The sequence below is a fragment of the Asterias amurensis genome, chromosome 9 (genome assembly GCF_032118995.1).
Source record: "Asterias amurensis chromosome 9, ASM3211899v1".
Classification (NCBI taxonomy): Eukaryota; Metazoa; Echinodermata; class Asteroidea; order Forcipulatida; family Asteriidae; genus Asterias; species Asterias amurensis.
Genome location: NC_092656.1, coordinates 15,169,844 through 15,185,114, shown reverse-complemented (window position 1 = coordinate 15,185,114; position 15,271 = coordinate 15,169,844). Strand labels below are relative to the sequence as shown.

Genomic DNA, 15,271 nt, shown 5'->3' with positions numbered 1-15,271 from the left:
CTTCAGAGGCATAAAACAAGTACAGACAGATACATATCCATTTTATAGAAAAAGAGAAGGGAGAGGGATTAAGGGAAGGATCCAGAAAGAAGCAGGAAAATAAACAATCAAAGTTACTATTTCAGAAACAATTGGTGGCTATGAACCAATAGGAGTAAAGTGGCGAGGACAAAGGATGTTTAGTATGAAAGGATGGATTGCTGGACCATAAAAGTGGTAAATGCATTGTTCGATAACAATGCAGGGAAAGGGTAGAATTAGAGAGCAAGTTGCATCATGATGCAACTAGCAATGGTCAATTAATAAAGAATAGCAAGATCAAAGGTAGGATGGTTTTAAAAATAGGTATGAGGAACCTGTGGAAAAAAGGAGGGGGGGGGTTACTTACATGAGACAGTTGTAGTTACAAATTTATGAGAACAACTTAAAAAAATTAATTTAAACTTTATTTACAGAATATATACAGCATATAAGTTCTCAGGCAGAAGTGAAGTGGAGGTTAATGGGAAGTTTTTTAACACCAGTGTTTATGTTTAGTCCAAAGGGTTTGACTGTCTTGAGTTGGTGAATCCAGTGTAATTCTCTATGCTACGCGATGTGTGTCATCACCATTGCAAGCTTCAGTCACCAGAAGTTCAACATCATTGACACTATGATTGGGGCTGTTGAAGTGGATAGAGACTGGGTACGGTTTCTTGGTATTTATGGAAGAGACATGATTCGCAAAGCGAAGACTAAGTTTGGTCTTAGTCTCTCCCACATATTGTAGCCCACATCTCTTACATGATATGACATAGACTACGTTAGACGTGCTACATTCGGAGTCGGTCTTAATGTTATATGAAGAGCCACTGGTATGACTCTTCACCTTAAGTGAGGGCTTAATGTACAGACACGTTTTGCATTTGGAACGTGTACATTTGTGACAGCCCAGTATATCTGTCGAGGGTTTTGTTCGGACTGTACCTGGGGGAAGTTTGGCCCTGACTAGGATGTCACTGAGGTTCTTAGAGCGGCGGAATGCAACCATTGGAACCTCAGGGATTGCTGAGTGTAACCTGTTGGAGGAGTGAAGGATAGTCATATTATAAAAGAGTTTGCGGTAACACCATGTAATAACAATCTCTAAATGAGTTGGGGTGGTTCTGAAAAGAACCGTTGGATTAACTCGACATTTCGATCAGTATGCTCTGATCGTCTTCTGAAGAATGCTGGACTCTGATGCTGCATGCTGCTTAAGTACTGGGCGGCGGATCAACGGTGATGCACGAAGGTGGGAAATAGAGGCGGGAAGTGAACTCGATGATGCGTGGAGAAACCTGTTGTGGAGCCTTGGGTGGTGTGTGGGGGGTGTGTGCTCACTGAACCGTGTCAGTAGGAACAAGCACAGGGTATAGATGACCCAAAGCAGTCTAATGGTTGGGGGCCTCGGGGGTGACCGTGGATATAGAAGATCCATTGGTCGGGAGGAGGGGGAGCCAGATGTCGCTGATGTGGAAGCCGATGTCTTGGGGTACGGTGTCATGCTTGTGGATCTAGATGGCCTCTCTGATGCGTCTAGGGTGCCACGCCTGGATTGGAGCGATGATTTCTGCTGCTTCCCAGTTCACTCGGTGGTCAGTGATGTGGGAATGCTTGACGATGGCGGATTTATCGAAGTCCCCCCTCCTTCCGTGTGCTCGATGTTCCTTAAGTCTAGTGGGAAGGTTACGCCCGGTTTCCCCGACATAAACCTTACCACATTCGCATGGAATGCGATAGACTCCGGCACGGGTGGAGGGGTCCTTCTTGTCCTTGTGCGATCGGAGAGAGCCATGGAGTTTTGTTTGGGGCGGAGTGATACACCTTGATTCCTGCTTGCTTGAAGATGTGTTGGAGGCGATGAGAGGGGGGACCTACTAACTATGGGTGTGTGTGTTTGACCTTGGGTATAGGAGACCCTTTGGTCGGGGGGGACGGGCTTGCTTGTCTTGACTTGCTTGGCGTTGTATCCATTCCGCTGTAGAGAAGTGGTGATGTGCTGCAACTCATGCTGGAGGCTATCCGGCTCACAAATGGTATAAGCCCGTTGAACCAGCGCACTGTTGACTGACGACTTGATAGCTGGATGATGGAAAGACCGCTGATGTTGGAAACGGTCGGTGTGGGTGGGTTTCCGTTAAATGCTGGGGTGGAGGGTGCCGTCTTGGTTTCTTGTGATGAGAACATCCAGAAAGGGTAACTTTCCGGAATGTTCTTGCTCCATAGTGAATTTGATACTTGAGTGTTGTTGGTTGAGGTACTGCAGAAATTTATGGAGAGAGTCCTGACCGTGGGGCCACACGACAAAGGTGTCGCCCACGTAGCGGAGCCAAAGGCTGGGTCGGAGGTCAGCGGATAGTCATGTTATTATTGAGGATTGAGGAAAGTTTGGGTAGTTCGGGGTGGAAGGTGGTGACCAAGGCAACTCTATTGGTAGGAGCTTTTTTGGCTCCCGTGTTGGTCAACAGAGTATGACGAGGTACGTTGAAAGCCCTGTTGATTGCAAGTTGGACCCTGCGTTCGCTGTGTCCCCTAGATACAAGGTGTTTCCTTAGCTCTGATGAGCGCCTCTTGTACAGGAACAGATACGTCTGATAAGTAAGGCCTGACTGTAAGCAATTGCCTTCTTACAGTGACTGGGGTGACAACTGTTGGAGAGAAGGTACTGTGTCGGTGGGTTTACTGTAAACATCTGTGACAATGCCATTAGGGGATTTGGTTATTGTAACATCTAGAAAATTAACACTGGTGAGAGAGTATTCGATAGTGAACTTTATGGTGGGTGAAATGAGTTTATATGGTACATACATCATAGTTGCGTTATTTTCAGGGCGGGGGCATAGTCAATTGACTAATGCACCGGGCATAGTACATAATTTATACCAATGCCTTAATGGCTTACCTGCATTGCACGCTGACAGAGCTTAATGGGCCCAAACGACACTTCACTTGCCATTCCCTAAAGAGGTAAAAAAAAAAGAACATTATGGGTTAATCCAAGAATTTGAAAATTATACATGTTTCTACAATAATAAAACTTCATAAAAGATGTTAAATTTGCATCGGGGACCAATACACTATTTTAGGTTTTAACCCATGATACATTGTGTACACCAATGTGTGTTGAACAAAATCATGTGAAACTAGAACAGCAAAGCTGCCATGGCAAGCTGCCGATCGCAAGATGGAACCAATGACTGACAGAAAAAAACAGTCATTTCGGTCAAAGGGGTGGAGACATTGACAAATATAAAGTAATAACCATTGAAGATTTTCATTGTTTTAGCTCATTCAACTGGAAGTAGTGATAAACACTTTTTCATCTTTTCATACACGTATTATCTACTTGTTTTCATTTGGTTTTCATTGATGTAGCTTAAATTCAACTGGAACAAAGTGATTAACTATTCAAATTTTATCTTTTCATATGAAGCTACATGCAAGAATCAAAATTTGATTGAAGTTTCAAGTCAGAACATTCTTGCAATAAGGAGTTATGGTTATAACTCAAATGCACAATGGTTTATTGAACTGTACTGCTTATTATTCCAATGAAACTTAATGAAACAGATCTCGGTTAAAAGCTCGGTTTAAAAAAACCCAAGAAAAGTCATGTATAAAAACACAAAAATAAGCCCTGCAAGCCAGTCCTTTTCTTGACATTTGACACGTATGTAGAACAGTGTGCTTTTTTCCCCACAAATAATCTTAGCCAGTGTTTGCAATGTTATGCTGCGGATTATTAAAAAAGACGGGAGTTCGGACATTCCAAATAACACATTTTGTTGACATATCGAAAGTCTCAGAACGGTATTTTTATTAAAAAGACAGAGTACAGACGACGTTCCTCCCCATGTTACCAAAACTAATTCAGACATTCTCAAAATAAATATAAAAAATTTTGTAAACAATACTCGACAGTCTCAGAACGGACATTCTTAAAATTTAAACCAAAAATTGCAAATGTCCCACCACGACATCTATGATTGAGAAAGACAGGAGTTCGATCATTCTCTATATAAAACATTTTGTTTAATCGAACGTCTCAGAACGGGACTATTATTTTAAAGACAGAGACCTGCATTCTGTTTTCAATTTTTAAAATTATTGTCCAAGTATTATTAATAAGACAGGAGTTCGGACATTCCCTACATATAATTTTTTTTTTAAATCAACAATATGCACAAGTCTCTGAACGGGATTATTATTTATAAGACTAAGTACAGACGTTCTTACCACTAATTACATAAAAAAAGGCGGGGTAGGCCTATCCGGACGTTCCTTTTTTCCGTTTAACAAAATTATTGTCCAACTGCAAATGTCTCACAAAAAAATAACGAAAGTTATCATTAAAAAGACATTATTAAAAGACGGAAGTTCACACATTTTCTATTATAAAACATTTGATAACAATACTCAAAAGTCTTTGAACGGGATTATTTTTTAAAAGACGGGAGTACGGACGTTTTTGTTTTCATTTTAATTAAGTTATTACCCAAATGCAAATGTCTCGACAAAAATTATTTTAAAAAAATGTGAGTTTAGACATTTTCTATATAAAACATTTTGTTAACAATACCCGAAAGTCTCAGAACGGGATTATTATTTAAAAGACGGAGTTATTACTAAATGACGGAGTACAGACGTTCTTTTTTCCATATATTCAAAAAATTATTGTGCAAATTTCCCACAATGACAATTATTATAAATAAGACGAGAGTTCGGACATTCCCTATAATATAAAACATTTTGTCAACAATACTCAAAAGTCTCTCAATGGGATTATTGTTTAAAAGAGGGAGTACAGACGTTTTGGCCACTAATTAAATAAAAGGCGGGGTAGGCCTATCCGGACGTTCTTTTTTCTGTTTAAAAAATTATTGTCCAAGTTGCACATGTCCCGACCACAATTATTATGAACTAGACATTGAGAGTTTGTGAACAAACTCTAGGTGTTCGGTTTCCAGGAGTAAAAAGCCTGGTGTAAAAAACAAATATTGCAACTTGCTTCGTCTCAAGATTTGTAACAAACAAAAAATGTCGAAACAACACGATGACGTCATCATGACGTCTTTTCGAGTTCAAGAAGTTAATGTCCTTGACTAACAAAACAACAAGTTTCACCTCAGTCGAACTTTTGGTTTGGCATACACACAGCTTTGAAAAGTGCACCTTCAAAGCAATGATGACGTCATCAAGCTAAGACTCTACATATAAGTTGCTATTGTGAGGGAGGTTATGTATCATACCAATTTTGAAACAATTATCAAAAACTCTACCACAGACATAGCAGAAGGTCACGAGAAGGTCACCAACATATCCGTTTTTGTAAAGTACGTAAAGCCCTTCAAAATGATGTATAGATTGTCAAAATAGCTTCTGTGGTTGAGGAAATATGAACTTATGAAATATTGACGACTGTACAGAACAGACTAAGTAATTGTAAGGGAACTGTATGTTGAAAACGCCTTGAACGAAGACTATTATACGCGAAGCATTGCGCTCTATGGATGAGCACTGAAGCGTGACTCAACACGTGTTGTATGTGTAAAATCTTTACGCACGGCCAATGGTGGAATATTTCAACATAAATTTTGAACCGGAAGACAAGGTCAAAATGGGGTTTACAGAGTTTTTAATGACCTTTCCGATGATGTGTTGATTGTAAGAATCCATTGTGTAGATCAAGAGTTATGATTTTTTGAAATAATAAACTTTGAATTTTCATAACTCAAGAATGGATGACGTCATCATGACGTAACTACACGTTTTTCTTCTCCTAATGAATATCCAACTATGTGTGAAGTTTCAAGTTCATACGATCTTTGGAAAGATGTTTCTGTTAACGGACAAGGGACGTAGAGAAGAAGAAGAAGAAGAAGAAGTATCAATAAACTAGACTTAAGTTTTTGTCATAACAAAAACAAGGTGTTCGGCATCCGGGAGTACAAAAATACAACCCTAGTGGAAATTACAAAGCGACAATTCCAAGAAGTAACGCATATTCAAAGCATTTTACATGCACTTCCGGTTTAGACAGGTCAAAAGGTCAAGAGAAGGTCACCAACATACCCATTTTTGTGAAGTACGTAAAGCCCTTTCATATGATGTATAGATTGTCAAAATAGCTTTTGCGGTTAAGGAAATAGGAGCTGATGAGTAACGACGACTGGAGAAGAGACTAACTAACCAAAAGAGAAATGTTTGTTGAATGTTGAAACGCCTTGAAAACAGACAACGTACGAAAAGCCCTTTCATATGATGTAGGCCTATAGATTGTATAAATAGCTATTGTGGTTGAGGACATAAGAACTTGTGAATAATGACGACTGGAGAAGAGACTAACTAACCGGAAGGGAAATGTTTGTTGAAAACGCCTTGAAAACATACTATAAACGAAGCTATTTATATAAAAAAATAAGTAAGTAAAAAAGAAAGAAAAAAACATTAACTGACCAAGCGGATCTCCCATCCAAGTACTGACTGGGCCCGATGTTGCTTAACTTCAATGATCGGACGTGAATCATAGTAATCAACACAGTATGGTCATAGTCAAAACAAACAATGTATTTTTTATGAAAATATTCAAAAAAATCCAATTTGAACCAGAAGAAGACAAGGTAAAAATGGGGTCATGTCTGCGAGGCGTTTACAGAGTTTTTTAAGACCTTTTCGATGATGCATCGATTGTAAGAATCCATCATGTAGATCAAAAGTTATGATTTTTTGAATTAATAAACTTTGAATTTTTATAACTCAAGAATGGATGACGTCATCATGACGTAACTAAAACAGTATTCCACTCCTAATGCACATCTAACTATGTGCAAAGTTTCAAGTTCATACGAGTTTTGAAAGTGTGCTTTTGTTCGAGGACAAGGGACGGAGAGAAGAAGATGAAGAAGTAAAAAAAAAAAAAAACGAACAATACAAAAGGTGTGCAGAGCTATGCTCTGCTCCGAACACCTAAAAAAAATATTAAAAAACGAACAAAAATAAGAGGTGTTCCGGGCTGTTGGCCCGAACACCTAAAAAGGTGGGAGTTCAGACACTTTCTATATAAAACATTTCGTTAACAATACTCAAAAGTCTCAGAATGGGATTGTAATTTTAAAGACAGGGTACGGACATCCTTACACTTTAAATGAAAGTATTTTCCAACTGCAAATGTCCCACAACGCCCAAGTATATAAAAAAAAAAATAGTATTTCCGACATTCTCTATTTAAAACATGAGCAAAGTACACTTATACTCCAACGGTCTCCAAGTCTCTGACCCAACCGTCTCTGAACGGGATCATCATGTAAAAGACGGAGTATACGTATGGGTGTTCTTTTTTCCACTTAAACAAAATTGTTGTCCAACTGCAAATGTCCCTCAACGACAATTATTATTAACAATAAGATGGACAAAAGTTTGGACATTCTCTGCATAAAACATTTTGTTAACAGTACTATTATATTAATATTATTATAAAGATGGATAAGATGGCCATACTGCTGGAACCGTCGCCAGACCACAAAGGATTTTCTGACAGTGCTGTGTGCGGTCGGCACAAGTCAGTTGTGCTTTGTGTGGTCGGCAGAAGACTTTATGGACCATGTTTACACAGTAACTACTAGGCCTGGGCGAATTATTCGAATATCCGGTTAATGGCGAATAGGTTTTCCTATCCGTAACCGCGAATGCCTTTTTTTTCTTAACCGGATATCCGCATAGGGCGCGAATAGCTATTTATACACCGGATAGTTTTGTAATTACAACCAAGTAACTGGATATTCTTTAATATCCGAATATCCGCGGACGGCGGGCGACAACTGATATGAATGTTTTGTCTGAATCCTAATGAAACTTCTATTAAGACAGCATAAAACAGCATAAATTAAGTATTTAACTATGCTCACCTCCGTGAAGAGTTAAAACAATGACATTTCTGACGTTTCTAATTTATTCAAAGATTACAAAAGTTATTTATGAATGAACCAAGTGTCACTGTCTAAAACTAATATCAATCCGCCCAGAAGATCTCATTCACAAATGAACAGCGCCCTCTAGCGACAAAGAAACAATATTTTTTTAAATATTTATTTATTTATTTTTTTTTAATAGCGCCCTCTAGCGGCGAAAAAACTATTCGAATATCCGGTTAATTTCGGATAGTTGGCCAGCGGTATCCGAATAACAAAATTTCACTATTCGCCCAGCATTAGACTAGTAACTACACTCAGATCCGCCCGCAAACGGGCACCGCTGAAGAATTCTCTTCAGGTCATTATTTACGCATGAATGCTCCACGTTAGCCCTCGTTCAACATGGTAAACGGGGTACTCCCCCAACCCACTCGCTCCCGCTTGTAATCACATGCTATCGCTCGAACCCGCTCGAACTTGGCCCAGAAAATGTATGTCCAGCACTTAAAATTAAAGCTCTAAGTCGTTTAGAAGCAGAGATTATTGGAAATATCTGTTTATAGCTGCCATTTAGGAAAATGGCCGCCATTTTTTCTTTTTTGGCCAGGTTTAGCTTTACGAAATGCGTTTCATTTGATTCCTGGTCAGTGAAAATGTATGTTTAGCACTTAAAATTAATAAAGCCTTAAGTCATTTAGAAGCTGAGATATTGGGGAAAAATCCGGTTTTTGGTGGCCACTTTGAAAAATGGCCGCCATGACACTTTCGATATCAGTTTTGATATGTTATAGAGGACAAAATTCTGAGTATGAAACAGTTACCAGACTTTCTGTTGCAATTTGTTCGAGGTCATATCAAATAATGCCTGGACAACTAACCTGTGAAAATTTGAGCTCAATCGGTCATCAAAGTTGCGAGATAATAATGAAAGAAAAAAACACCCTTGTCACACGAAGTTGTGTGCATTTAGATGGTTGATTTCGAGACCTCAAGTTCTAAATCTGAGGTCTCGAAATCAAATTCATGGAAAATTACTTCTTTCTCAAAAACTATGGCACTTCAGAGGGAGCCGTTTCTCACAATGTTTTATACCATTAACCTCTCCCTATTACTCGTCACCAAGAAAAGTTTAATGCTAAAATAATAATTTTGAGTAATTACTAATAATAGTGTCCACTGCCTTTAAGGAAATAGGAACTGATGAATAATGACGACTGGAGAAGAGACTATAACTACTGGAAGGGAATTTATTTTTCGAAAACGTCTTGAAAACAGACTACGTACGTAAAGCCCTTTCGTATGATGTATAGATTGTCAAAATAGCTTTTGTGGTTGAGGACCTGACCTTATGAATAATGATGACTGGAGAAGAGACTAACTAACCGAAAAGGAAATATTTGTTGAAAACACCTTGAAAATTAGACTAGTCTCCCAATCAAGTACTGACCAGGCCCGACGTTACTTAACTTCAGTGATCGGTCGAGAACCATACTAATCAACGTAGTATGATCATAGTCAAAACCAAAAATGTATTTTTTACCAAAATATGCAAACAATTCGATTTGAACCGGTAAGACAAGGTCAAAATGGGGTCTTGTCTGCAAGGCATTTACTTAGTTTTTAACAACCTTTCCATGGTGTATGGATTGTAAGAATCCATTGCGTGGATCAAAAGTTGTGATTTTTTTGAAATAATTTACTTTAAATGTTCACACATGTAACTCTTCTAGTGAATATCTAACTATTTGCGAAGTTTCAAGTTCATATGAGTTTGGGAAGTGTGCTTTTGTTCGAGGACAATTTGACAGAGAGTAAGATGAAGAAGTAAAAAAAAACGGAAAAAACCCTGAACAATAACAATAAGTTGTTCGGGCTGTTGCCTGAACACCTAAAAACCGAACAAAAATAAGAGGTGTACGGGCCTTTGCCTCAAACACCTAAAAAAAAATATAAAAAAATAAGAGGTGTTCCGGGCTGTTGGCCCGAACACCTAATAAAAAAACAAACAAAAAGTAGAGACTATTCCAGGCTGTTGGCCCGAACACCTTATACAAAAACTGATGACGTGAGGGCAAATAGAAAGAACAATGAAAAATTAGTCTATGAGGGGAGCATGCAAATAAAAGAAGTTAATCTGGGGAGGGACACAGAAAAACTACTCAACAAAAACTTGTGGGAACTAGTATATTTCGATGGCTTCGCCTCCGCAGGGCAAAAAAATTCAGAAATTCAATAAGAAGTACATGTACATGTACACTCGATATTGTTGATTATTTTGTGCCAACTATTTCTCCCGCAGCGGCGGCTGCTTTTATCTACGGCGACGTTTTGTGATGTTATGTGTAGGTTCGCCATGGCAGTCACTAAAGAACATCACCAACCAGGCAACAGGTAGAATACAATCCTATGAGTGTCAACCTTTTGCGCCATTCTGGCCTAGACCGGATGTTCACAATGTGGAGATTGCATGCACACAGTAGTAACCTACGTATCACGCCAGACCTTGCGGGATCTGATCCTCCTTTGGTCACGCAATAAAGGGAAATCAAAAAAGAAAGATCTGTTCCTGATTGCTCGTGCATGTGCACTAAATGTATACTAGCTGTTGATCATCCTTTGATCGCCCATGCAGGATCGGATCCCCTTTGATGGCCCTTGCAGGTATAACATCCTTATACTCAAATAATCAATACTTTTTGGAGATCTATATTGCTGTCACTTTTTTAAAATCATATCGAAATACTGAAAACTTCTATGTAGCAAAAATATTCATTCCTGAATGATATTGAAAACAACGAAAGGATGTCGTTATAACATCGTTATTCTCAAATAATCAATACTTTTTGGACATCTATATTGCTGATGTCACTTTTTAAAAACCATATCGAAATACTGAAAATTTCTATGTAGCAAAAATATTCGTTCCTGAATGATATTGAAAACAACGAAAGGATGTCATTTATCCAGAAAATCTCAGGGTTTTAGCATTAAAGCAATTATACACTTTCGGAACAGAAAAAATAATAAAAGTTCACAGATTTACAAATAACTTACAGGGTTTACAGAAGGTATTGGTGAAAGACTTCTCTTGAAATATTATTCTTTGAAATGCTTAAATACTTTTTGAGAAAACATTAAAACAATTATCAATTCTCGATATCGAGAATTACGGATTTATTTTAAACATATGTGTCATGACACGGCGAAACATGCAGAAGCAAGGGTTGGTTTTCCCATTGTTTTCTCCCAACTTCGATGACCGATTGAGCCTAAATTTTCACAGGTTTGTTATTTTATATTTAAGTTGTGATACACAAAGTGTGGGCCTTTAGACAATACTGTTTACCGAAAGTGTCCAATGGCTTTAAAAACAGAATTTAGCTGCATGTTCTTTTTCTCTATGGGATGTGACTGACCTCAGCTCTGTAAACATGATTACAGCTCGATGTTACAAGGCGCAACTTATTTTTACTTGATGGTGGAGTTGCAGGTAGGCCCACATATTTTTCTACTTAATGTGGCGCTGAAATTAGTTCCCCCCCCCCCACAGTAGTGTGGATGAGGTCTACGAACGAATACTTACCAGTAGAGTCGAATTACTAATTTGCATGTTCCCTATGCCGCGAGGCAAAAATGCTAAGACTTTCACACACGATAGCGCCCTCCACCGTCCTACCCATAACGCCCCGCGACATGCCCGTCACGGAGTCGTCCTCTTTTTCGATGAGCCCTACTAAATGTAAGCACCCAAGGACCGAGTCTGTGGGGAAGGAGGGAGGGATACTCTACCGGTAAGTATTCGTTCATAGACCCCATCCACACTACTGTGGGGGGGGGGGGGAGTCTACTTCACTCTACTTACCGGTAGAGTCGAATTACTAATTTGCATAGACTCGCACCGAGGAAAGGTGATGGGTATACGCGGTGCTACTGCATGTCTTAAGGGGGGCGTAGGACCCCGGTCACTCAAAATTCAGAGAACGCTTCGCGGCCACTAGGCCAGATAGTGGTCCATGCCCAAAACGTACAGGGGGTGTCGTCCCACGGGTGAGCAAAACATTATAAGTATTGTTAGCACTGTATTACCGTGGAAAAACTCACCTAAACACGTGACTGACGAGGTGGAGCTTGTTCTGGCTTTGCAGCTTGGCTGGCCGCCTGTAACACGGCTCTACCCGCTCTCCCATCCACCTGTAGAACGTCCTTCAGGTAGCAGTCAGAGAACGTGGACGGGCTCTTCCAGGAGGCCGCCCTTGTTATGTCACTCAAGGAGACCCCTTTAAAGAAAGCCCATGAGGCCGACACTCCCCGTACCTCGAGGGCATGAACTGGACCATCGGTCGCTGGCCATCCGCCCGGCACCGAGCGGATGGCTGTAACTATCCAACGCGCGATTGTATCGCGGGATGCTGGCCGGAATGGTGGAACCGTGGACATGAACAGCTGTTCGTGGCCGGTTCGGAGTGACTTTGTGCGATCGATGTACCACTTAAGCGCCCGTACCGGGCACCAAAGTTTGTCCGCCGCAACCGCCGAAAAGGCTTTAAGGTCGGGAACAAAAATATCTGGGGGTTCGAAAGAACCGGATTGATTTTTGGCCAAAAACCCCGCCGTAGGGATCAGGCGGACTCCTCCGGGTTCCCACCGGATGTGCCCCGCCGCCACTGTAAGGGAATGGAGCTCGCTACGTCGGCGAGATGTAGTGACCGCTACCAAAAAGGCCACTTTGACCATTAGATGTAGCAACGTGGCCCCACTCAGTGGTTCGAAAGGGGGTTTTGTTTGTGCTGACAGCACGCTAAAGAGGTCCCAGGATGGGACCAGTTTGCGCACAGGGGGACGGGTGACAAACATCCCCTTAGTCAGCTGCCCAATCGCCCGGTTATCCGAGACTGTTGTGCCGTCGGCGAATCCTCCGTGGACTGCTGCAATGGCCGATCGGTAATTTTTCACCGTGGCCGCTGCCAGTCCGCTATCAAAAAGATATAGGAGGAAATCCCGACTTCCTCTACAGAAGTATCGGCGGGATGAATAGCTCGCCGCCTACACCATTTAAAGAAATGGCGTAGTCGGCAGTCATAAACTCTTCGGGTTGAGGCCCTTCGAGACTGGGCGGCAACTTCCGCAGCCCGTCTCGAAAGGCCAGCTGCTCTGAGGGATCTTGTGACAGCACCCAGCACGTCAGGTGCAGGTCCCTCGGAGTCGGATGAACCACTCCGGACCCGGGCTGGTAAATGAGGTCCGGGCGTTGTGGGAGAACTACCGGCCTGTGCACCAGGAGCCTGACCAGCCGAGGGAACCAGGGCTGTCGGGGCCAAAAAGGGGCGATCAAGAGAACTTTGCAATGATCCTGCTCGATCTTTGTCAGCACCCGTGAAATGAGGGAGATGGGCGGGTAGGCGTATGCCAACAGCCCCTCCCATCGCATAGTCAGAGCAGCGATCCGCCATGCCCCGGGGTCGGGACCCCTGGCGCAGTAGATCGGCAGTTGATTGTTCGTCCGAGAGGCGAACAGATCCACATGAGGTTGGTCGATAAGCAGGAAGAGCGACTGGGCCACACAGGGGCGGAGGGACCACTCTGTCGGGACGATCCAGCCCCGGGAAAGAGCGTCGTCCGTGACATTCTCTTTCCCCGGGATGTACACCGCCGACAGGGCAATCCCCTGCTGTATGCACCAGTGGATTAGGTCCCAGGCTAGTGCACACAGCCGGGCCGACCGGGTGCCCCCCTGGTGGTTGATATACGCTACCACTGTAGCGTTGTTGGAGCGCACCAGGACGGCCTGCCCCACTAACTGTGCCCAGAAGTGCTGGAGGGCATTCCGGACCGCCAGCATTTCCAGGACGTTGATGTGGGTCGAGTGGTGTTCCGGGCCCCACATACCCCGCTACCTGGCGGGGGTCGAGGGTCGCCCCCCAGCCGTACAGAGACGCGTCGGGGCGGGCGGGTTTTCTTGGCCTTGCCGGGGCGTTTGACCTTCGACTGGGTCGATCCACGCACACTGACCGAGGAGGGGGAGCGGGAAGCAACCCCTCTTTGATCGGTGGGTATTCCGGCCGACGCAGCCGACAGAGGCTGCGTAGGCCGGCTGGAGGACTGCAAGCCGGGCGACGGAGTGTCGCCGGCGCAGCCCCCCGAGAGCTCCGACTGTCCCGGGGAAACGGACGTAACCCCAGTAGTGACAGCCGAAGCCCTCCCCAGTTTCTTTACGCTACTCATTATTTTATCAACGAAATCAAACTATAGTTTATTTCACAACTCACTACAACAACAACTACAACTCTACAATTTTTCTAGTCGTTTAAGCACTCTTAGCGAGGATAGAGTTTAGACAACGGTTGAACTGTGGAACAGATTTAAAACACAACCTCACCCACTCGCGGCTAAGAGAAAAGAGGACGACTCCGTGACGGGCATGTCGCGGGGCGTTATGGGTAGGACGGTGGAGGGCGCTATTGTGTGTGAAAGTCTTAGCATTTTTGCCTCGCGGCATAGGGAATATGCAAATTAGTAATTCGACTCTACCGGTAAGTAGAGTGAAGTAGACATTAATTTTACAACAGGCATGTAAGCGGGTCATGGGGAAAATAGCTGAAAACTTATCCAGATTTTGGCGCCATTGGAAAACATGTCCAGAATTTGGGCCACCACTACCAGCTGACCAGTGTTAACAGGCTTTAAACTGCAGCGTAGACAAAACAGAAACAGAAACATACCGATACTCTTACATGGTAATTACGTGTTGTTCATCCTCATTTTCAAAATGATTTTATGACATTCCTTAGACAGGTCCTCGACGACTGACATATTTATTTTTTCTGGTCGCATCCGGCACAACGTGTATTAAAAATACACAACAAACACACACACACATAACGGACGTTGAGGGCCATGTAGGCCTCCCCTAGTCTTGGCTCAAAGTGTTGGCTTCGAGTAAAGCATGGGACAAGGACATCGCGCTTCTAAATGAACAACGCAACCAATTTAACCAAAGACTAACATAGAGCATTTTACAGGGTCTAGCTCCCGACTCATGTACATGTTTGTATGTATGTATTACCTATTTGGTGAAAAAGTCTGTCATGAGCCAATATCAGGCCGGTTTTCTTGGCATTAAATGAATGAGAATATTTATGTTCCCTCTGAACTGAATGCCAGTCAAACACAGGTTACTCTTTAGCTTTCCCCAACACCCATTTCAATTCTTGGATGGGAAGAAGTAATTATGATATAGTGCCTTGCTCAATCACACAAGTGTCGTGACTGACCAGGCCTGGATTCAAACCCACATTCTGTAAATTACAGAACTTGAGTCCCCCGCCCTAGACCACGACACC

General features: G+C 42.3%; 1 protein-coding gene across 3 annotated transcripts in view; it reads right to left on the bottom strand.

Moving 5' to 3' along the window:
- LOC139941977 (high affinity cAMP-specific and IBMX-insensitive 3',5'-cyclic phosphodiesterase 8B-like) overlaps positions 1-15,271 on the bottom strand; it is a 232,362-nt gene that overhangs the window by 177,409 nt on the left and 39,682 nt on the right. For all 3 annotated transcript variants that reach the window (XM_071938629.1, XM_071938628.1, XM_071938630.1), the window contains one exon: positions 2,924-2,980. In XM_071938629.1, the coding sequence (XP_071794730.1) occupies positions 2,924-2,980 (57 nt within the window). The remainder of the gene's footprint in view (positions 1-2,923; positions 2,981-15,271) is intronic.